This window comes from Chelon labrosus, assembly GCF_963514085.1.
Source record: "Chelon labrosus genome assembly, chromosome: 2".
NCBI classification, from domain to species: Eukaryota; Metazoa; Chordata; class Actinopteri; order Mugiliformes; family Mugilidae; genus Chelon; species Chelon labrosus.
The window spans coordinates 23,195,953-23,220,600 of NC_140338.1; the positions used below are offsets into that span (position 1 = coordinate 23,195,953).

The window sequence follows — 24,648 nt, forward strand, 5'->3', positions numbered from 1 at the left end:
CAGGAGAGGTGCACTGAGATGCAATCTGCCATCAATGTACACCACAGTCTGAATATCTGTCCCCAAGAAGTTTCACCCCCATTCACACCTCCAGATTGGAGTCTCATTCACTGGTATCAAAACAGATTCCTCCGATCACAGGTGAGCATCTGTTCCTTAACGGACTAGTGGTGTGAGTTTCAAGTTGACACCGCGCATAGAGATGTTCCTATTTAAACTGCAACTCTCCACCAGCCTTTTATGACTGAAGAAGCTACGTGCTTGAATGAAATGTCCTCAAGAAACTCCAGTCGTCCTTTTTTCTCAGCTTGTTTTTGGAATATGGTGATGGAGCACCAATCTGCTGGAAATGGAAGAAGAAGAAAAGTCGTTTCCCCAAATTTAGCGGCAACACTGAACTGATTGAAACAAAAAAAAGAGACCTCCAAGATGTTCCCACATTTTCAACGTTGCCGTCCACATGGATTCTGTCTTAGTTTATGTTTTCACACTGTTAGGGAGGAATTTGTGGGGATGCCGATGAAGAAGAAGAAGTACCATAGTCCTGTATGTCTTATGCTGAAGGAGTTTATTTAGGCTCGATCGAGGAGAACAGAAGATTCGTCATCACAACATAAGTGCATGAGTCCACCTCAATTCTAAGGGTCAAACAGTAAAGGTCACATTCTTACACAGAATTCTCACACCAGCTAGGAAATACAAAGTGTCCTCCAGTGACGGAGGGCGTTATCATCTAACTCTACAGCTGTGTCTGTAGACAGCCCGAGAGTGAGACTGAAGAGGGACCATGGCCTTGGCGTGTTCCTCAAAGAGAAAATAGGGCAGATAACTGACCCCAGCAGTAATCTAACACACACAACTGGTTGTTTTGCTACCTCCATGTTTCTGACACTCTTGGAAACTAGTCACCGGATTTTTACTTCACGTGAAACAAACGTGCTCAGAAAGAATGGATCTATTCCAACCAGAGAGAAACCATCAGATGACGGGTTTACACGGTTATTAGGAGATTCTCCTACAACTATAACTAGTGAAATATTTATGTAAACATAGCCATTGTGTTCAAACATGCCCTGTTTCCCTTGGCTTTCAGACTGATGTCTGCTTATCTCTCCTTCGCTGAGTGTATATTTCTAATATGTCATTGTGGTCTTCAGACTCTGTGCTGAACAGTAACAGTAAGCAACAGAATACGTTTCCGGACATCTCCACACATCAGACTATAAGGAACATGCTGTAGTTCGGTAGCTAAGGAATGAGAAATTTAAGATGTTTTGATTTTAGAGTAAGACTTTAGAAGTGTTTACATTCTGTACCTTTAATTCATCTGCATGTGAATGAGTGGATATTTGGAATACATAAACCGAGGCATTACATGCTCCGCGGTGGCAACGTCTGTGAGATAAACTCCTTATTTTGTCATAGATTTTTCTAATTAATTATTTTGTCGACCAACACATAAGAACTCCAAGGTTTGTTCGGGTTCCTCTGAAGAAGCTTGAGTTTACCGTTGTAGTAAATATTTAGCGTAATGGTGCACACACGCTTCCTTACACCGTCAACATCCTGCTCTGCATATGCTCGTGATTTGAAATGCGTTTGAACTCTGCGTAACCCTGATTTAATGTGTGGACCTGTCACTGCCTGACTGATTAGTAAATTGACAGTCGTGAAAACTACACTCATATGTCTCTGTTTTACTGCTCTGAACTGCGGGTCAGGTTGTAGGTGTAGGCCGTGTTATCTCTCTAAAGGGGACCTGGCGGAGGAGCTAGAGAGGAGTGAGCAATGAAAAATTTCCACTATGTTAGCATTTAGCACGTTCAGAAAATCCAGCACTTTTTGCTTTTGAAAGCCTTCCGCCATTCTGTTGAGTATGTCACAAAGATAAATGAATTAAGTTTTTGACAACCAAATGTAAAAAAAAGATTAAAAAAACAAAGATGCATATAAATAGAAAGTTGTGCTTGTGTGTGGGTGTTACAGTCACTACGTTGTATGTGTGATTTCTGCACTGTACAGTCGCTGAGATGACAGTCTGATGTTTGATGTGAACATTACCTGAAGCTGTCAAGTGTGCCTGCATTATTTTATGCACTGCACTGCTGCTGTGTGGTTGGCTGGTGGGATAACTGCATCAATAAGCTGGTGTTCCTAATAAAATGATGTCTGCTTATGTCTCCTTCGCTGAGTGCATATTTCTCATTTGGACTTGGACGTTCCGGTATATATCTACGTCCCTGAATCACATGGGTGTATAATCTGCAACACTGCCACCCATTAACTATGTTCCAGGTGCAAGAAATCTTCACGTGCAGTTCAGTTACACATAGGTTCTATTTATTATCACCCTGTCTACACCGACTGCTTAGTTCGTTTAGTTTATTGATCTCGTTAGATTTAATATTTATCGTTGCTGGTGACCTTTGTCCGTACTGCGTTCATGTTCATCCATTCATTCCCATCTCTCTGTCAGTGTGCTCTACAGCCAATGAGCCCTCTAACTCATACGACCACATAGGTAACCCAGTTAGGAATCTGCGCTCCGCAGATCACACCACCTTGGTCATCCCTAGGTCCAAGTACAAGGCTTTGGGGGGGCGGTCTTTTGCTGTCTTAGGCCCTAAACTGTGGAACGCTCTCCCAGCTCATATTCAATCTACCACCGAGCTCACAACTTTTAGGTCAGAGTTAAAAACACATTTATTCAGGCTGGCATTTCACACGTAGCCACTAACTGGGACTGTTGCTCCTTTATGTTACAGTTGTGTTTTAATTTTGTTTTACTAGTAGTATTGCTTTTATTCTTGTTTTTACATTTTGAATGCACTTTGTGCACCTTCTTGCGGTGCAGCTGTGTCTTAATTATGTTTTAGTAATATTGCTTTTGTTCTTGTTTTTACAAGAACAAAATGCAGCCAGTCCACGGCGGACAGCTATAGATAGGAATCGAATGAGCCCAACTACGTCACTAGGCTTTCTGCTGATCTCATAAGCCTTCTTTTAATAATACAGTTCAAAATGCACGTGTGTACCAGGTTTAACGAATGCATTGAGTAATATGGCATTAGTAGCATTCACTTTGAGGATGTGGGTAGTATTTTCACAGTAAGCATGCCTAATATCTTATTTAATAAAAATAATCTTATATACAGTCTATGGTAATATCTGTCAAAACACATACATAGGCTAAAATTGTCTTTATTTTATTACACACTAAGAATATGAGAGCGAAAGGTGCTGAAAGGTATTGCATTGCCACAAGTGGAATTACAGTTTTTTCCAGTTGCTAACACACTAAAATGACATGGATAGCACAAATATTTAAACTGACACATAGGGAGCAAAACCTCTTCTCAAATTTCCAAAACTTTAAACACATTTTCTGCTTTACACACATTTTGCAATTCTAAATGACACTTTTTAAGTGAACTGAACGCGGTTCTCTGCATAAGACACAACAATCTGACATAAAGTCACATGTTTGCGATTTCAAAACACTGCCATTTAAAATGACGCACTACATGAGCTCATTGGCCACTATGTGTGCTACCTGGCCAAATAGGTGTTATGTAATTGTTAACACTTCAATCAGAAAGTAAGCAATAAAAGACCAGAGGTGAGGTCTTTTTTTCTTTTACAACAACAATGGAAGACATTGCTGAGAGAGGAAGAGGAAGAGGGAGGATGAGAATGTGACTTGGACGAGGCGTTGTGGTCAGACCCAGCTGTCTGGCAAGATGCTGTCTAATTATTTTGCTTTCCTCTTTATTTATTTATTTATTTATTTATTTTTATCTGCACATTTTTTCTGCACATTGTATTTTTCAGCTTACTGTGTTTTGAGCATATTTTAGTTCACTCCAATGTAAATATATCTGCTGTGCATATGTTGCACTGACTTTGGTGAAAAATAAAAAATAAATATATTTCAATAGCACGTGTGTGTATCTGCAAATATTTCTGTGCATGTGAACAATCGGAAGAATTCTCTACAGTTTGAACTATGTTAGTATTATGGCAAAGCATACTAAAGATGAGAGTGCTTTTCATTATGCCCAACAGTGTGTAGTTGGTTAGACAAAACTGTGTCAAGACAAAAAAAGTGTGTGCCATCTGGTGCAAAAGTTTGATTTTGGTTGAAGTGCTTCATTTTGCGGGATATATGAGGTATTTTGCAGTTTGGGTGAGTGGTTTGGTGAATTGTGTTAGTATTTTGATAAAACCAGCCTAGTTTGCAAAATTGTGTTTACAGTTTTTTCCAACCGCTATGACCCGTTGTTCAATACTTTTAACGCTTTTTCAAAACTCTTCACACAGTTACCACAACATCAGCCTGTGTGGGCTATACAATTAACACAATTCTTATTCTTTTGACACAAAATACACACATTTTACACGTTTAAAATTAGTTTTAACTCCTTTTACACACAAGCTCAATCAAGACCAAAACAGTAGATGTTAACTGGTGAATTTTCAATTGCTTTCACACGGTTTGTCAAAACAGAAAACCTCATGTTCAAAACTAATGGATTGAAGATTACATTGATCACAGCTGACGACTGCCAGGGCTGGATAAGGCATGCAAAAAGATACTTCCCAAGATGCCTGGCCAGAGAAGACATCAGGTGTGATGTCGATGAAAATATGTGGCCCAATGCTGACGACCGAGCAGATTGGCTTTTTTTTCTTCCTCTTTTACAGTGATTTCTTCTGCTCCTTTTTCTTTTTGTGTATTTGACAATACAGTAATGAATGACAGCTAAATGCTGATTTTTTTTTCCTCTTAACTGTAAGTCATTTTCATTTGCAATACAGTAAAGTGTTTACCGCAAATCCTGTCATTTACTGTCTTCTTCTTTCATAAACATTCTGCAAAGCTGCTCGGACATGGGTCGTTCACTTTTTGTACTGAGTGTTGTACAAAAAAAGGAACAAAATTCATGCCCAACAAATGAAAAATGAAGAACATCATCACAAACATTACAGTTTTTCTCAATTGCTAAAACACAATTTCTGAAACCTTGCTCCATTTTCTCAAAACCTTAAACACAAAACCTCAGCTTCAAGCACGATTTACAAAACCTCTGACTCCTCATGCAAAATCAAACTTTCGCCTCAAAACAGTTTTACGTGTGCCCAAAATGAAACTTTGGCCTCAAAACAGTTTTACCTGTGCTCAAAATCAAACACTGCTCTCAAATAATAAACAAATTGCTCAAAATTACATACACTATCAAGCAGTCAGTAAACAATACACCAAAAAATAGAAAACACATTGTTCAAAACATATAGTTCTCAGGGAGAAGTACATTTTTAATCTCAAAACAAATTTCATATGTTTCTGTCATTATACAAAAAGCTCAAAATTGATCAGAAATTACTGTTTTGCTCTTTGCATTTTTTTTTGTTCTTCCTCCTTCTTGTACCCCTTTATAGTGCTGTACCCTGCATCTCAAAAACTTTATCTCTGTGATACTGTAATTCTTGTTCTTTGATGATATGAACCTGTAACCAGTCGAAATCTACTGAGCAGTCAGTACTGAAAACAAATGGAAAGCACAATGTTCAGGGCCATACAATTTGTTTATTGTACCATATACAGCCAACAACATGGTCTATGATTGTTGCTCGAATTTCATCGGATATTTCCACTCTTTGTCTTCCTCTTCCTCTTCCTCTTCGTCCTCCTCTTTCTCTTTCTTGCCCTCCTCCTCTTTCTCCTCGTCCCCCACCTCGCATACGCACTCGTCCTCGTCCTCTCACATAAATTCTTCTGTCCATTCTCACACTTTCTCATTCCCACTTTCAACAGCCTGTTTGCTCTCTGAACTGGCTTATATTGGTTGTCACATCATTTGAAACAAGTGAAATCAGTTTTGACTGACTGTGTTCAATCAATGACATTTCTGCTCTCTTTATATGTAACTGTTGCCACTTGTGTTTACCAGTATGGATGACATGTGCATTAGAGTGCAGAATGTGTTTTAAGAATGAGAATGTGTTTAGAGTTTTGCTAAACCATGTGAAATGGTTTAAGGTATTGACAACAGACTGAACAGTTAGCTTAATGAGTTCAAGCAACTGAGAACTTTCTTCAGCCAATGGATTTTAGTGTTTTAGCAACTGAGAAAAACTTTAATTTACATGTATGATCAATACAATAATCTGTTGATTGTAAAATAAAAAGGAAAAAAGTAGATTTGACACATACAAAGTGATTCAGTTTGTGTTATTCCATCAGTTGTCAGTGTTTTTAACTGTTTGGGGAATTGTGTGTTTCAGGTGTGATGTGCGTTAACAGTTTTGAAAAAGTGTTTAAGGTTCTGACAAACGGGTCATAGCGGTTGTAAAAAACTGTAAGCAATTGGAAAAAACTGTAAGACACAACAGACACAGTAGCAGTGGGTTAGACTTTTTTTTTTTTTAAAGGTGAAATCTTGATGTCATGGTTTATGTTTAGATATGTTGTTTTTGAACTGATATCATTGCAGAAGCAGAGGTTTTTATACTGTATCTAAGGTTTGGAATATTGCTTTTGCTATTGTGGGATGTTGTGTGTTAACATTCGTAAATAATACAAAAATAATCCATATAATTTTGTTGGGAGGTATAGCTTGTCTGTTAGGAAAATGTAAGCATTGTGTAAATGTGTTCACTGACTGTATATTGTGTGAAAACGACATGAAATGTGTAAATGGTATGGCCACAAAAGACCGATGCTGTGATAATTGTGTTTAGAGTTTTGAAAATGTGACCACTGATTGGACAAACGCTTGTTAGCGACTGAAAAAAAAAATGGAATTAATTAAAACCGTTTTTAGCCTGATTGTTTGCGGTGCCGCTAGACGTCACTAGCGCGGCTAGTGTCACCCTCAAACGTAACGGTGAGTCGTAATTTGAGGGCATGCAAAACGACAACGTGGTCGTTCTGCGGAGGAGGACAGTCTGTGACCACCATGGCTCTGAACGTCCCTGGCGTGATTGCGGTCGTACTTTTCTACATCCTGATCCTAGGGACTGGAGTGTGGGCTGCCCAGAAGTCCAGGAGGGCAGAGAAGAAGAGCGATGGAGACAGGACTGAAGTGGTGCTCCTTGGAGACAGGAATATCAGCTTGCTGGTGGGAATTTTTACCATGACAGGTGAGCAGAAAACTCTTGGTCCAGCTGAAAATCCGATCGAAGTGTTTTGGTTGCTTTTATAACTCTTAAAAAAGTTAAGAGTGCAATAAACAATTCCAACAACACTAATAATAATAATAAGACTGTTACTTTAGTTAACAATCAAAGCTGCACTATTAATACAATCAAAACAAAACAAAAGAGAGAGATCAGAGACCTTTGGTAGCAGTTCTCCACTCAACAGTTTCCTAGTCAAAGTCTGATGACCAAAGAGGAAGGTTATGCATGACCTACCTCTTTGGTCATCAGACTTTGACATGCTACATGTAGCATCAACAACTATCCTGACTTGCATATACAAACAGGATCATAGCCTCTGTGTTGCAGCAGCACATAGTTGTAAGGACATTGTACACAAGAGATGGGAAAGTGAGCATTTAATAAATCCAAAAATTACAAATTAAATACAGCAGTAGTTATACTTTACGTATGTGGTCTACTGGGAGCAGGCTTGGTTGTACAGCCTTACAGTACACATGGAAATTAATAAAATGTGCAAAGCACACAATAATATGCACACATTAAGCATATATGCAAATATCAAGTATGAAGATGAAATGAAACAGTTTCGGCTAATTTAACATTCAGATAGCAACAAAACAAAACAAAACAAAACAAAAAACATCAAGTCATAGCCATACAAATTCGGTTTTCCCTAACCTTTACAACACTCTTGTTCTTATTCAAACAGCACCTCCCTAACTTCTTTCCTGCATGCCATACTTCTGTACAGTCTGTAAAACAGCAAGTAAAAACTGCAAATTTCCCCTCAACACCACTACAGGGCTGAAATAATCAACAAAAGATATGATTCAAGGGTATCACTTCCATAAAACAAAATAAAAGTGTCAACTTTAAACTTAAAGTTATCTAGTTCAGTAGTTTAGAACTAAATTTCTATGCTGACCACATTTATTAAGTTGGCCTACACATTTTTAAATCCTGTTGGATCAGGATAAATTAAATGTCCTTTCTTATGATAAAAGCTTTATTTATTCTTGATTTATTTAACCACTAAACAGTGTAAGTTGACTGAAGACTCACTCTCACTAGAACTGCACGTGTTATTTTTAACTAGAGCGATTGCTGCTCTAATTTCTTATCATTATGTTGTTGTCTCTACAAAACTCCCGCTGCCTCAATAGGTCCAGATCCATTCTCAAGGACTCTGCCCACCCCGCCCACCACCTGTTCAACCTGCTCCCCTCCGGCAGGCGTTTTAGGTCAACAAATGCACGCACCGCCAGACTAACCAACAGTTTCTTCCCCTGGGCCATACGCTCACTAAACCAAAATAAGAACCCTCTGCAAACTGTGGCCCACCCTTCCCCTCCCTTGCCATGATCAACCACTAACACCTCTGGACAATATTGCATTTTTTTGCACCTTTGCACTAGGCACTGCTACTAGGCTGCAGCTATCTTACTCATGTGTGCTGGAGGGTGTTTTGTCTGGGAGGGTTTGGAGGGTATTTCTGTGTGTAAATGTTGTGCTGCGTTGGGGGCTGGGCAGATGAGAGGGGGTGTGAGAGGAAGAGTGAGTGTGGAACTTTTAGGGGATGTTTTTCTGTATGTTTACTTATTTATTTATGAATTATTTATTGCACTTTTTAAAAAAGCACTGACCAAGAGTGGCAACTTGAATTTCGTTGTGTTGATACTCTGTATTTTATGCAATGACAAATAAAGCTTCAATTCAATTCAAAACAAGCAGACATAAAATGGTTCAATGAACAGACAGTAGGTACTGTTAGTTTCCTAACAGAAAGACCAGGTAGAAGACCAGGTAATAGTCATGGACGTTACTCACTTCTCCTTCACTCATAGAATATAATACAATGTATTTATTGTAAAAAAATAAAAATTAAAAAAATCATTTCACATTATTACACAAACTCTTCTCTTTAAAGTGTTCAAGATTTAGCAGTATTTAGTGAGGTAATGACTATGGAGTAATAGTTGTTGTTTTGTCTGTTTGGACTGTCCTGTAACGGCAGCAGTTCAAACAGAGAATACCCTGGGTGTGATGGGTCTTTGAGGATGCGATGGACTTTTTTGAGTCAGCAGTACATGTGCAGATTGTCTGCAGAGGAGAGGGGACAGCTAATGACCTTCTAGGCAATGGTAACAACCTTCTGAATCGTTTTCCTTTCTGCTTCTGTGGCACAGCTGGCAAACCAGACAACAAAAGTAGTGTTGTGGCAGAAGGCTGGCCTGGAGTCTTTCTATTGGAAACTGATTATGCTCTGGCAGAGATCTTTTGGGCAGACCTTATGTGGTGATTGAAGAGAACACTTCCATGATGAAATCCAAGGGACTGTGCCAGGTGTCTACATTTGCATGCAGTGGCAGAAAGACACTAGCCATTTCTAAAGCAGTGGGTTCTTCCTTAGAATCCTCAGTAGTATTGCTGCTTTGTTAAGACCATGTCCTCCTCTATATGTTTGCCTAGGGACCAGAAGTCCGAGATCCTCTCCACTCAGCCCTCACTGATGAATAAGGGCTGAATGTCAGCTTTTTCTTTTTCTCTGTCAGCTATGATCAGTATATTCTTCCTGTTAACCTGGGCACCCTATGGTCCCAAGCCCACTTCAGTAATCACTAGAACACAGCTGGAGTGATCACAGGAATGTTTCAGAGACCCCAGTTTACAACTGTTTCATCTACAAATGAAGATGTAGTTACTAGATCAGTGCTTCCCCAAACACCACCGGTGTCCAGAGTAAAGACCACTGGAGTTATAAACGAGCAGCTCTTTACTCATTTGCTGTTGTGTCCATCCTGCAGAGAGAACTTCAATTTTCAAATAAAAGTGTGTGCGTGTGTTCTGCAGCCACGTGGGTTGGTGGAGGCTTTATCCTGGGTGTGGCTGAGGCAGTGTACACTCCCAAAATGGGCTTAATATGGGCTCTTATGCCTATACAATACTCAGTGTCCTTCATAATAGGTAAGTATAGAAGCAGTAAGTAATGTGTTCTGATCTTGAGAATAGCAGACGTATCTACACATTGTTCCTGTGTAGTTAACATCCATCTACAACATTTTATTAAACTGTTAATGTAAATAATGGTTAATATCTCGTCCACTGCTTCAGGTGGTCTTTTCTTTGCTAAACCAATGAGAGACAAGAAGTATATCACCATGATGGACCCATTCCAGATAAAGTATGGGAAAGTGCTTAGTGGTGCTCTCGTACTGCCATGTCTGCTGGTGGATGTGCTGTGGGTGTCCTGCACGCTGCTTGGCTTAGGTAAATATCCATTCTCAGCAGGTCACAAAGAAGGTGTCTTATTTTAATGCAGTTAAGACATTAAAAATTTAAAGTTGTGAGTTTTTCTAACAGGAGCAACTATGAGTGTTATACTGGACTTGCCTTATGCCTACTCTGCATGGATCTCTGCAGCCGTGGCTATCATCTACACTTTGTTAGGTGGTCTTTACTCTGTGGCCTACACCGATGTCATCCAGCTCTCATTAGCATTCCTCAGTTTGGTGAGTGACAGTCTCTTCTGCTCTTCATATTCATATTCTTCGTACCCTGAACATGAACACAAGAGTGGAACAAGTAAAACCTTCCACATGTTGGTGGTGCTGTTCATCACTGATTACTATTTTATTATTGAAATCCCAACAGAGAGAGTGTAGTTCGAAAAAAGACACAGGTATGATTAATAAGGGAGGAGAAATCACTCACACGGGTGGGGAAACGGCCCTGAAGGTCAAAACACAATGACATTTTGGAAAACATGACATTTCAGAAAACACAACAACATGACAGAAAACACAACGACATTTCAGATTACGGAAAGGGTAGGGACACACTTCTTGTTTCTGATTGGACAGAACCCATGCTAAAATATAAGCTGATGTGATTGGTTGTTTCGTTGCCAGTCAATAAATGACGCTTTGTGAATAGTCAGCTATGCGTAAGTGTAGACACTGTGATGTGCTTTGAAAGCAGACAACATGTACTGTCCACATTGCGGAAAGAAGTATGAGTCATTGCCAAATTCCTGCATGTCTTGCAGAAAGACACTGGCATTATTTAAAGAGGCTGAGGGGACGCACAATGAGGACGTAGTTGCCCCGTCTCCTCAGACCTAACTATTTCAACCGTGCTTTCATGGCTCCGAGTTACATGTTAATGTCATGATGGGTTGAAAGTGTTAGAGAATAATTTCACTTCCCTATAGATAGTTTGTGTAGTTAATGTTAGATTACTGCTGGGGTCAGTTATCTGCCCTATTTTCTCTCTGAGGAACATGCCAAGGCCATGGTCATCTAACTCTACAGACACAGCTGTAGAGTTAGATGATTACGCCCTCCATCACTGGATGACACTCTTTACGTAATCTGAAATGTCATTGTGTTTTGACCTTCAGGGCCACCGTAAAAAACAGAATCTATTGAAATAAAACTAAACTAACTAAAAGGAAAACTAAACAGGAAACGGTCTTTTAAATGTAATTAAAGCTCACTGTTAATATAAAAATAAATACTGATTGGTTGGATGTCACCAGCAACTGGTAAGTTTATACAGCCTGTATAAAAACTAGTAAAACATTAGCCATGCAGACAACAGCTCTTAAATGGAGCATAACACAGAGAAAGGGACCAAGAGTAAAGACACGATTTTACCATATAAGCATTATGTTTTTGAAGCAGTGAAGGTGTGAAAGGACACAAAGGATAATGTGAGGCTTTGCCGCTTGTCCATCCCTTTTGTTCTCTCTCCATGTTTCCTCTGGTTTGGTGTTTGAACACAGTAAGCTTGAATATAAAGTCATACTTGGAGCATCTGACAGGGCCTGTTGATTCCAGTGCGATAATGTTACTATGTTTGCAGTGGCTGTGCGTCCCCTTCCTTCTGCTCAACAACTTGTCGGTAAACATCGCCCAGACTGCTTTCAACCACACGTTCCAAGAGCCTTGGGTTGGGACTCTTGAGCAGGACAGCGTGTGGAAGTGGATCGATGATTTCTTAATGCTGGTAAGCTGAACATTGATCAGTCGGAAACGTATTTTTCCATCATAAGCTCAGAGCCAAACTGAGGAGTGAGGAGTGTATAACTCTCACGCAGTTCGAGTTTTATCAGAGCAGAGTCCACGCTTCAGCTGCTTTTCGTTTTCCATTTAGCTTCTATTTGACAAACCATATCGTTGTACTTCATTTTCACTTTCTTGTTCCCTAGATCAGGGGTGACCACAGTTTATTGGCTTGCAATCTTGCAATTTGCTAAACCAGGAAAATGTTACATATTTGTGAGGTGCAAAAATAAGTGCCCCTCTTGGATTTAAGGCCAAATTAGAGTCTATCTGTTCAGAAGTGTTAATGTAGTGAGACTCCGGTGTTATGTAGTGCTCTGCGTTGTTTATAATAAAAATCCGTCATCTTGATGTGTCACGGGCAAGTTACTAAGAGGCACCTAGAAATACAAAGAAAGTATCTCGTATTACTTTTAGCAGCATTTTATAGACCATAGATTTGAAGTAGGGAGAGATGAAGCAAACGAAGATTCAGATTCAAACTACAGATGTTACAGTTCATAATCAGCTTGATAAGCTCCAGGTTCTCTTTATGTCGAGCAACTGCAGTGCGTACTGTACATATGATGGCTAACCTGACTTTGTACGCCGCAGGCAGGCACAGAACCTCAACATTGCTCAAAGAAGTCTTCTAGGGGCATGTTGCCAAGCTTTTTGGGCTATCTGAGGGCAGTCCAAACAGACAAACAGAAGCAGAGCCAAAGTAGACCGCTGATAGTTAAAGGGCAAATGAGCGGTCACAAAAGCAGATTAGGCAGACAGATCTGGATTGGAAAAAACATTGGGCAACATGGATAATCTGGCAGCTTTAGTCGGCTGAAGTTTAACAAATAGGGGCAGGTCAGTGGAGTATAGTGGAACAGCTGGGTTTGTGGTGTTTCACAGTATCAGTTTGCCTTTTCGTTCGAAACTTATCGCCCTCATCATGCGTCTTCTCCCTCTCCTCCTGCTCTTTTTCAGGGCCTTGGTAGTGTTTCATTTCAGAGCTTCCACCAGAGGACACTGTCCGCCGCCTCATCAAAAACAGCCCAGTTAACCTGCTATGCTGCTGCTCTTGTCATTGCCATACTGGGAGTCCCCCCTGTCCTGGTTGGCGCTATCGCTGCATCCACAGGTGGGAATTGCAGTGCATGTAAGAGATGACAGATGACGGTTATTTAAAGTTCCAGACAAACTGTTCATTGCAGTAAATGTCATATTGCAATAAGAAATCTCTTCCTGTCTTTCTCTACCCACATGTGACCTCTGCACTAATGTTATGGCTAATGTCTAAAGTGCAGTTTACTTTTAGCAAGTGGAAATGATAACACAGTTTCTTCTTACAGATGTACTAAATGAGATTCATAGGTGATACATGCATTGCTCATTTCAGGGATTTCTTCCATTCCATTTTAGTCAGTGGGCCAGGCAACATAACATGAAGTTCTTTAGTGTTTAATTCAATCCAGGTTAACAGCACCACAGACTACATCCACCATAATGATCATCCAGTTGAATCACTAGCTTTCTGACGCTGTTTCAACATCAACTTAACATTAGAACAATCATGAAGGGATATTTAGTGCATGTTAGAATGAATTTCATTTCACTAGTGTACTTAATGGTTTGGCAAGTGAGTGTATTTTTCACCCAGCATGTGTATGAGTATGGTATGATTGAATGCAGTTTTTTGTTTTTCGGAGGCTTTTTTGAAATTGGTGATTGTTTGTTTCGTGGTTGAACACTTTCTGAAAGAACGTTTTGAGCATTGATCAGTGTCTGCATGATGCGACATCTCTCATCTTTTTCTTGGCCATAACCGCCTTTAGGCCGTCATTTTTACAGAGGAACGTACAGCTTGATAGATATTTCCAAGATGCCTTTCCAAGTTGAAAATCTGGCCCAGAAAACAACTTGTGTGTTCATGTCAACCATGTTGAGGCGGTTAATATGACAATATGTCCTAACTTTTCTTTGGACTAGCACTTGACTGCTGTAAGATATAGCAGGAAGGGTTTAGTTAAGATGCTCATGAACAAGGCCTGAACTGCCCAGTGTTCAATATTCTGACTCATTCATTCATTCATTCATTCATCTTCTGTGACCGCTTGTTCCTGTGAAGGGTCGCGGGAGGGCTGGAGCTTATCCCAGCTGTCATCAGGCGTGAGGCGGGGTACACCCTGGACAGGTCGCTAGTCTATCGCAGGGCTAAAACAGAGAGACAGACAATCATTCACACCTACGACCAATATACCTAATTAGCATGTCTTTGGACGGTGGGAGGAAGCTGGAGTACACCCACACAGACACAGGGAGAACGTGCAAACTCCACACAGAAAGGCCCAGTCGGCCCATGGATTCGAACCCGGGACCTTCTTCAGGGCTAACCACCACACCACTGTGCCACCCAACATTCTGACTCATCAACACAAAACTGAGCAAAACTGAGCATTGAGCATTGATCAGCGTCTGAATGCATGTTATAGGGTGTGGTGTTGTCCTGGCTAATTGTTATTTCTTGCCCATAAGCCAGCCTGAATTATACTCACCCAAACCTTTTGTGGAGGAAGCAAGCAACAGAAGTAACAGTGAAGTAGTCATATGAGTCATCTAAGAACCCTGGAATTGATTGCTTGTTGGACTATCAAATTGTGTGCAGAGATATCGTTTTCTCTGTATTGGTTGAAACACGCCCCATAATGAAATCCAAATGGCTATTCCAAGCCCAGCTTGGTAATCTAAAGAGGTACTTTTAATGATTCATTGTTATTTTTCTTATCCAGACTGGAACTTGACGCTGTACGGGCTTCCACCTCCGTATGTTCGTGGTGAGCACACTTTAATCCTACCCCTGACCCTGCAGCACCTCACTCCCTCATACATCTCAATCATCGGAATCGGAGCTGTGGCTGCTGCCGTCATGTCATCCACAGACTCTGGCCTGTTGTCTGCAACATCAGTTTTCTCTTCAAACATCTACAAGAACGTCCTGCGTACACAGGTGAGGAGGGTAAGGAGTTGATGGTAGAAGGACAGTGTGGCTCTGGAGGTGAGACGTAGGATTTGTCCTTCTGTCCTTGTCTTTGTGGTGGTAGCAAACTGACATGGATCCATTTTGAAAAGCACAGATACATGAATCAATCCTTTTCTATGACTTTATGTCCCTAGGCTTCAGACTATGAAATGCAGTGGGTGATTCGCGTCACAGTGGTGGTGGTTGGTCTAGTTGGGACATCCATAACGTTCTTCACCAACAGCACACTGGTCCTCTGGATTCTCGGAGCGGATGTTTCCTACACCCTTATATTCCCCCATCTGGTTTCTGTGCTCTTCTTTCAAGTGACAAATGGTTACGGGGCCACTGTGGGTTACATCGCAGGACTGACTATGAGGATCCTGTTTGGAGAAAACGCTGTAGGGCTTCCTGTGGTTCTTCAGCTTCCTGGTTGTACATTGGAAGATGGCATGTATGTCCAAAAGTCCCCTGTCAGGACTGTGTCCATGCTCTGCACCTTGGTAACCATTTTAGTCTTTTCCACGCTAGTTAGGTTCATGTTCAGTCATGGCCTGCTGCCTGAGAGGTGGGATGTTTTCAAAGTGAAACGCTCTGTTACTGTATCACCAGAGGGGGCTTTAACGCAGAATAACAATGAAGGATCTGGACGTGATGGTGAGTATGTCGAGAACAGACATGGAGTTGCCTTACAGCCAATTTTGGAGGCTGAAATGTGACAGTTCTTTCCTTTTGCAAAGGTGCTGACCTGCTTTTTATTATTTTTATAATTATGTACTCTTTATATTTACAGAAGTTGCCTTTGTATTATTCTTGCTAACTGCAACAAGGTGTCAAAGTTTCATTGTGTTTACAGGTATTTTTAATATGAAATTCAAGTTAGAAGTTAGATCTAAAACGACAAAAAAAACTAAAACCAAAAATTAAAAAGGTGTTTATTATAAGACTGTAATCATGATATTATAAACCCCTAAAAGCATCAAGTCCAGCTCCATCATTTCTGGAAACACTAGAAAACAACTTACCAAAAATGTCCACTTACGTGGTTGTGAATAGCCAAAAGAGGGCGCTATTCACATGTACTGCCTTCAAATGGAACTTGTGAATTTGTGGTTTACAACATGGGAAGTCATGTACACAAAATGTTTGATGCTAGCCATTAAAGGTAGAAGAACTTTTGATTTGGTTTATGGCAGACCAAAATACCTGAAACGCCACGATACCTTTCCCTAAAAATTACAAAACTACAAATAAACTTCTTCACAGCTAAATTGCAATATTTTACCATTTACTTCCATCATTTGTGAACATGTCTTGAACATAAGAGAGGGGTGTTCATGTTGAAAACCAATTGAAGGCTGTATTTGTGAAGTTTCATGGAACATTTTGTTCTTTAAATGCTGCCATCAAATGGTATTGTTATTACCACCGTGTTAACAAGAAGTCTATTAAAGGCCTCCTCTTGTAGTATAGACCCTTTAATGGCCTTCGTCGCAACTACGTCACGCCCACTAAAAAATGTCATCATGTTTACCAACACAAAAGTGGTCTATTGTAACTGGAAATTTTCAGAGAGGTTCAAGTATACGAGTTGTGGTGTGTTTTCAGAAATTTCTAGTAGTACATGGTGAAGTATTGCACTTTAGATGTAAAAATATTTCTGTGTAGTTTTATAAAACATATGCGTAAAATGACGTTAGCTTAACCCTAACCCTAACGCAAATTCCAACGTCGTAACCACATTTAATGGCAGCATTAGACCTTACTGACAATGTGGACATACAAGGTTGTAAATACCACAAAAAGGACGCCATTATTATGGACTTTTAACCCAACTACATTTGATGGGTGTGTTTGTACAGTTTCATGGAACATTTAGTTCCTTAAATATACAACTTTGCTGCTCTTAACAGCAAATGGTTGATCTACATTTCCGGTCCAGTCCAGAGGCTGATACTTCATTAAAGTGCTGGATTTTGTTGAAGTGACCCTTTCACTATGTTTTGTGTTAACACACCTGTCTTTATCATTACCACCTGCGTTTCACTTTAATCCTAATGGCACTGCTGACATGTGAATTTTATGCCATCCTTTCATGAACCTTTGTACTGTATATTTTTTTAATTAAACTTCTTTTTGTCCAAACTCCATCAGTGTAATTATTAACTGGTTCTCTCAGAGAAGATTTACAGCAACAGAAATCACAATTTCCCTTTTCACAATTGTCCTTTACATAAATTTTTCCCTGCTTCACAGATAATTGCATATCTGTATAAATAGTCTGCTTGCTATTTTTACCAGTCACTCATAATAATAGAGTAGCATTTCCCCCTCACGGTGTCTAAACAGACACTGATCCTCTTCTTGGAGTTATGTAATAATTTTGGTTCTCCCCAACAAATCATGCCAGGATGCCTGCAAGCTAAATTTGCTCCCTCATGAGTGTAACACAAGCCTTGACAAGCAGATCATCTTCAGCAGATGGCCCTGCTTTACAGTTGGCTATGTGATTCCTATCAGGGTCAATTGATATTCCAAAACAACCCAATATGTAGCTGATGTCTCTGCGTGCCCGCTAATCACTTCAGGATACTTGATTTACGTTTCTGGATAATCTGAGTATCTTCATTGTAGCTGCAAAAAGACATTTTCAATTATGTGCCCAGAGCTGACCTTTTATCAGCAGGAGGTTGTCACCATATGCTTCTGACACAGATAGATTGAATTGTATAGGGCCTAAAAAGGCTGCTGAGTTAAAATATGGGTCACTCTATTTTAGTTCAGGAAACCCAGATCATAAATTTTGGCATGGATCTATGACGCAGATTCTTTCTTTGTGATGAGTGTCTGTGATGACCGTTGCCCTGAATTCAGAAACAGAAATAGTTCTCAACTGTTCAGCGACCCTTCAATGGAGACATATTGTATTTAAACCAGCTGTCTTCAGCGGTCAGTCTTTAAATACATTTGAGAATAAGGTTAATGAACTTTCCTGCACACGCACAACCGACCGCCCGACTGGTGTTATGTCATAACATGAAGTGTCCGTGAAGATTCTCCCCCTTCAGGTCAGGGTTATCCAAGAAGATTTTAAAAAGGGCAACTGGTCTTAGTACTAGATGCCATCCAAGAGGCGTCTTCAGGTCAGAGCCCAACAATTGGTTTGTTTTCTATAAGTTTTTCAACTTATAGATTTCCTCCACCGTCCAGCTGGCAATCTCTTCGTCTCTCAGACCTTGTGACCTGGAAATGTCTCGCTGCTGGAATGACACTTTGTTATCTGAGCTGTTTACAGTTTCAATAAAATTATCTAATAAGATAAATATGTTTACAAGCCTCTGAACATCAGTCTGGTGGTGGTTCTGCTGCTGGGGAGCATCAAATCTGCCTGAAATACAGTATAACAGAAGAAGTTTTTCCCTAACTGTATTGACAAAAATGAATGCATTAAAAAGATGACCAAGATGTTTCCATGTTTTCAATATTGCTGTCCAAATGGACTCCAGGTTTGTTCATCTTTTCAAATACTTGTGTGAACAGCTGGTTGTTTTGTTACCTCCATGTTCTGTCCCTCTTGGAAAGTCATCACATGTTGGATTTCACATATACAGTATATCATATATATGTTATATATTAACGTTGATTAACATATAATCTAAAATAAGGGATTGTTTCCATGTTTCCATGCAGTCCAAAGCTGTTCTGCAGTTTTACGTGTTTGGTCCTCAGCCTTCAGAAGAAACTTAGGCACCTCTCTAGTCACACAGTTATTCTTCCATCCCAGCCCTGGTTCTGGCTCACACGCCTGTGCCTATCATCATTCCTGTCTCTCACTTTTTTGTTTGACATGTGGAACCTGTCTGCATGGTTACAGAAAGAAATGTTAACTCTTCCTGCTTGTGCAGCTTTCTAACAGGTTCATGGCAAGTTTAATGAGTTACAGTAATCCCTTCTTGGACCTCAACCCGTCCGTTGACTTGAATTATTTATCTGCGGCACAGCGTCTCATTACAGGGCACTTCTGTTCTAGAAACAATGACCATTATTTAGGGTTATTCATCTAAATTGAATCTTGGTATTATTGAATTAATATGTAGAAAACAACACTTATTGAACACTTATTGATTCTGCAGTTCATTTATTCTTGCAGTACTTTATTAAAGAGAAGGATAAGGAAGTGCAATTGAAAGCTATGTCATTGCCTTCTATTAGGCAGGGTCATGACTGATTTGAGTTGCAGAGAGAGGAAGTTCTTCTCATTTAACCACATTTCCTTTTCACTTATTCTGAGGGGAGATCAAGAACTGATTATAATTGTTTACCTTGTTTGCTGTCCATTCAATCAGACAAAACCCTGTTTCAGTTCTGAACGAAGACCAGTCCATGTTACAGCTTTTTATGTAAATATGAGCAGGTATGACAGGTGCTGCCATACCTGCTCATGAAGTAAATGATAGATGCATTTACTTCATGAGCAGGTATGACAGCACCTGTCAGCCACTCCTAACCTGGTGTACCCAGACTCAGTTCTTCTCACCAGAATATGAGTTGAGAAAGAGCATGCTGCAACCAATACAGAGAAAAAAAAAAAAAAAAGAAAAAAAAGAAACTCTGGAAGTAATAATGTTGATGAATGTCAATTTCCCATAGACGTGTCCTGATACTGAAAAACAGTAGTTGTTTGTTTTGCAGTATCATATAGGTTTAGGTTTCCAAGTACTTTTTTATCTCTCCAAAAAGATCTGACCACATGTATGTGAACATGGAACTGAAGTCACTCACTACAGACAACCCAGACAATAAACTCAAGTTATAAGGTTTTAGAAGTTTTTGTACAGGCAAGACAGTTCAACATCCACAAGGTATGAAACCTGGAAAACAAACAGATACACCAGGAGAAAAAGTGACAAGCTTGGAAAATGTGACCCTACAGTGCATCCGGAAAGTATTCACAGTGCTTCACTTTTTCCGCATTTTCTTATGTTACAGCCTTATTCCAAAATGGATTAAATTATTTTTTTCCCTCAAAATTCTACACACAATACCCCATAATGACAACATGAAAAAGGTTTTGAGATTTTTGCAAATTTATTATAAAGAAAAAACTAAGAAATCACATGTACATAAGTATTCACAACCTTTGCTCAATACTTTGTTGATGCACCTTTGGCAGCAAATACAGCCTCAAATCTTTCTGAATATGATGCCACAATCTTGGCACTATCTTTGGGCAGTTGCCCATTCCTCTTTGCAGCACCTCTCAAGCTCCTTCAGGTTGGATGGGAAGCGTCGGTGCACAGCCATTTTCAGATCTGTCCATCTGGTTCAAGTCTGGGCTCTGGCTGGGCCACTCAAGGACTTTCACAGAGTTGTGCTGAAGCTACTCCTTCGATATCTTGGCTGCTTAGGGTTGTTGTCCTGCTGAAAGAAGAATCGTCTCCCCGAGTCTGAGGTCAAGAGCGCTCTAGAGCAGGTTTTCATCCAGGAAATCTCTGTACATTGCTGTATTCATCTTTCCCTCTATCCTGACTAGTCTCCCAGTTCCTGCCGCTGAACAAACATCCCCACAGCATGATGCTGCCACTACCATGTTTTACTGTGGGGATGGTATTGGCCTGGTGATGAGCAGTGCCTGGTTTCCTCCAAACATGACACCTGGTATTCACGCCAAAGAGTTCAATCTTTGTCTCATCAGACCAGAGAATTTTGTATCTCACGGTCTGAGAGTCCTTCAGGTGCCTTTTGGCAAACTCCAGGCGGGCTGCCATGTGCCTTTTACTAAGGAGTGGCTTCCGTCTGGCCACTCTACCATACGGGCCGGACTGGTGGATTGCTGCAGAGCTTGTTGTCCTTCTGGAAGGTTCTCCTCCCTCCACAGAAGAATGCTGGAGCTCTGACAGAGTGACCATCGGGTTCTTGGTCACCTCCCTGACTAGGGCCCTTCTCCCCGGTTGCTGTTTAGATAGTGACCAAAAGAATGGCATCACAGTTACAACCGGCTGAAATGAGGTACCTGGACTCGGCTTTAGAGATAGGGTGAGGAGCTCGGACACTAGGAGGGAGCTCGGAGTAGAACCGCTGCTCCTTCTAATCGAAAGGGGCCAGCTGAGGCGGTTCAGGCATTTTGTCTGGCAAACCCCCTTGCATATTTCTCTTAAGCTGAGGACACACTTTTTTTGCCAGATTTTACCCATGAGCCCAGTTGGGCAAAGTCTGCACGAGTCAGCACTAGTTGGGGACAGTCGGCACAAGGTGTGTGAGGGGGTGAAGATGCGAATCTGCAAGTGTGTGAAGGGAACAGATTTGACCTGACCTCAGTCATAGTCAGTCAAACAGTTGTAGTTTGACTATGACTGAGGTCGGGTCAAATCTGTTCCCTTCACACACTTGCGAATCTGCAAGTGTGTTGTAGTCTTACACACTTCTCTGCCGCTTCTCTAGGACTGTCTCACCCAAAACTCTATAAACTCTATAGATGTTCTTGTTGTACAACAAAAGAAGACTTACTCATTTGAACCTTATACAAATAAGTACAAATTCAAGTACAAGTTAGAACAGAAGAATAGGAAAATTAAATGTGGTCTTTTAAATGTCAGATCTCTCTCATCTAAATCTCTTTTAGTGAATGATCTGATAACTGATCATCAGATTGATCTATTTAGTTTGACTGAAACGTGGCTACAGGATGATGAACATGTTAGTTTAAAGGAGTCTACGCCACCCAGTCATAGTAATTATCACATTCCTAGAAGCACAGGTAGAGGAGGAGGAGTGGCAGCAATCTTCCACTCTGATTTATCTATTAATCCTAGACCTAAGGAGTGCTTTAATTCATTTGAAAGTCTTACTCTTAGTCTTGTTCATCCGGACCGGAAAACACAAAAAACTATTATTTTTGTTGTGGTGTATCGCCCACCTGCTCCTTACTCTCAGTTTTTAGCTGAATTCTTATGTGATTTTTATGTGATTTAGTACTTAGAACAGATAAAGTCATTATAGTAGGTGACTTTAACATCCATGTTGATGTTGTCAGTGACAGCCTTAGCTCCTCATTTACATCATTATTAGATTCAATTGGCTTTTCTCAGAATGTAAACGGATCAACCCACTGTTTTACACAGCACACCTTAAATCTTGTACTAACATACGGCATAGAAACTGAAGGTTTAACAGTATTTACTCATAACCCTCTTTTGTCTGATAATTTCCTCATAACTTTTGAATTTACAATAATGGATTACACAGGAACTGAAAAGACATTTCATTACAGTAGATGTTTATCTGATGATGCTGTAACTAGATATAAAGAATTAATTCCTTCTTTATTTACCTCAGTGCCGTGTGCCAATGATGTGGACGACAGCAACCACAATTTAACTCCTGCACTAATAGATTATTTTGTCGATGGCACTGCAGCATCGCTTAGTACAACTCTAAACTTAGTTGCTCCTCTGAAAAAGAAGGTCATGAATCGGAGGAGGCTAGCTCCCTGGTATAATTCACAGTTGCGCTGTTCAAAACAGGCAGTCTGAAAGCTAGAAAGAATTTGGCATTCCAATTCTGAAGAAGCTCGCATAACCTGGAAAGATAGTTTAACAACTTATAAAAAAGCTCTCAGTAGTATTAGAACAGCATATTATCCATCATTAATAGAAGAAAACAAGAACAACCCCAGATTTCTTTTCAGTACTGTAGCCAGGCTGACAAAGAGCCACAGCTCTGTTGAGCCATCTATTCCTTTAGCCCTCAGTAGTAATGACTTCATGAGCTTCTTTACTAATAAAATTGTTGGCATTAGAGAAAACATTCAAGGCATCCTTTCGACAGCTGTCAAAGATGTAAGTACAGTGACATTAGAAATTTCTGTAAGACCTTATCAATATCTGGAATCCTTCTCCCCAGTAGATCTTCTTGAGCTCTCTTCAACAATTACAGCATCTAAACCATCAACTTGTCTTCTAGATCCAATCCCAACCAAATTGCTCAAAGAGGTTTTTCCATTAATTAACACCTCCATATTGAACCAGATAAATTTATCTTTATTAACAGGATATGTGCCTCAGTCTGTAATTAAGCCCTTACTCAAGAAAGCCACTCTAAATTCCGGATGTTTTAGCCAACTATAGACCAATCTCCAACCTTCCTTTTATTTCCAAAATTCTAGAAAAAGTTGTTGCTAATCAGTTGTGTGACCACTTGAACAGGAATGGTCTGTTTGAAGACTTTCAGTCAGGTTTTGGAGTTCATCACAGTACAGAAACAGCTCTGGTTAAAGTTACCAATGACCTCCTCATGGCTTCAGACAGTGGACTTGTCTCTATACTTGTTCTGCTAGATCTTAGTGCTGCATTTTACACTATTGATCATAATATTTTACTACAGAGACTTGAAAGTGAGATCAAGATTAAAGGAACTGCATTAGACTGGTTTGAATCCTATCTATCTGACAGATTCCAGTTTGTTCATGTCAACAATGATTCTTCTACTTATACAAAAGTAAGTTACGGAGTTCCTCAGGGTTCTGTGCTAGGACCAATACTCTTCACGTTATACATGTTGCCATTAGGCAAGATTATTAGAAAACATGGCATAAACTTCCATTGCTATGCAGACGACACCCAGCTATGTTTATCCATGAAACGAGATGAAACTAATCAGTTGGTTAAACTCCAAGCATGCCTTAAAGACATAAAGGCTTGGATGACCTGTAATTCCCTACTCTTAAACTCAGGCAAAACAGAGGTCATTGTATTTGGTCCTAAGCATCTCAGAGATTCATTATCTAATCACGTGGTTTCTTTGGATGGCATTACCTTGGCCTCCAGTACTACTGTAAAAAACCTTGGTGTTATATTTGACGAGGATATGTCCTTTAAATTGCACATAAAGCAAGTAACCAGGACTGCCTTCTTTCACCTGCGTAATATCGTCAAAATTAGGAACATCCTGTCTCAGAGTGATGCTGAAAAACTAGTTCATGCATTTGTGTCATCCAGACTGGATTACTGCAATTCATTACTGTCTGACTGTCCAGATAGCTCTTTAAAAAGCCTCCAATTGATTCAAAATGCCGCATCAAGAGCATTGACAGGAATTAGCAAGAGAGATCATATTACTCCAGTTTTAGCTTCTCTTCACTGGCTCCCTATAAAATCTAGAATATAATTTAAAATCCTCCTCCTTACATGCAAGGCCCTCAAAGGCCTAGCTCCATCATATCTTAAAGACCTCATTGTACCTTATCATCCCAACAGATCACTTCGGTCTGAAAGTGCAGGCCTACTTGTGGTTCCCAGAATTTCAAAAAGTAGAATGGGAGGTAGAGCTTTCAGCTGTCAGGCTCCTCTCCTGTGGAACCAGCTCCCAGTTTGGGTTCAGGAGGCAGACACTCTCTCTATTTTTAAGGTCAGGCTTAAGACTTTCCTTTTT

General features: G+C 40.1%; 1 protein-coding gene across 1 annotated transcript; it reads left to right on the top strand.

The window, feature by feature from the left end:
• Positions 1–6,959: 6,959 nt before the first annotated feature.
• Positions 6,960–15,964, top strand: LOC311496897 (high-affinity choline transporter 1-like; the record flags this gene model as incomplete). Its single annotated transcript, XM_084556924.1, has 8 exons — positions 6,960–7,143; positions 10,015–10,128; positions 10,276–10,431; positions 10,525–10,673; positions 12,028–12,171; positions 13,188–13,341; positions 14,990–15,207; positions 15,375–15,964. The coding sequence occupies 8 exons, from the start codon at positions 6,960–6,962 to the stop codon at positions 15,936–15,938; spliced, it is 1,683 nt and encodes a 560-aa protein (XP_084413050.1). The 3' UTR covers positions 15,939–15,964.
• Between the last annotated feature and the right edge of the window lie 8,684 nt (positions 15,965–24,648).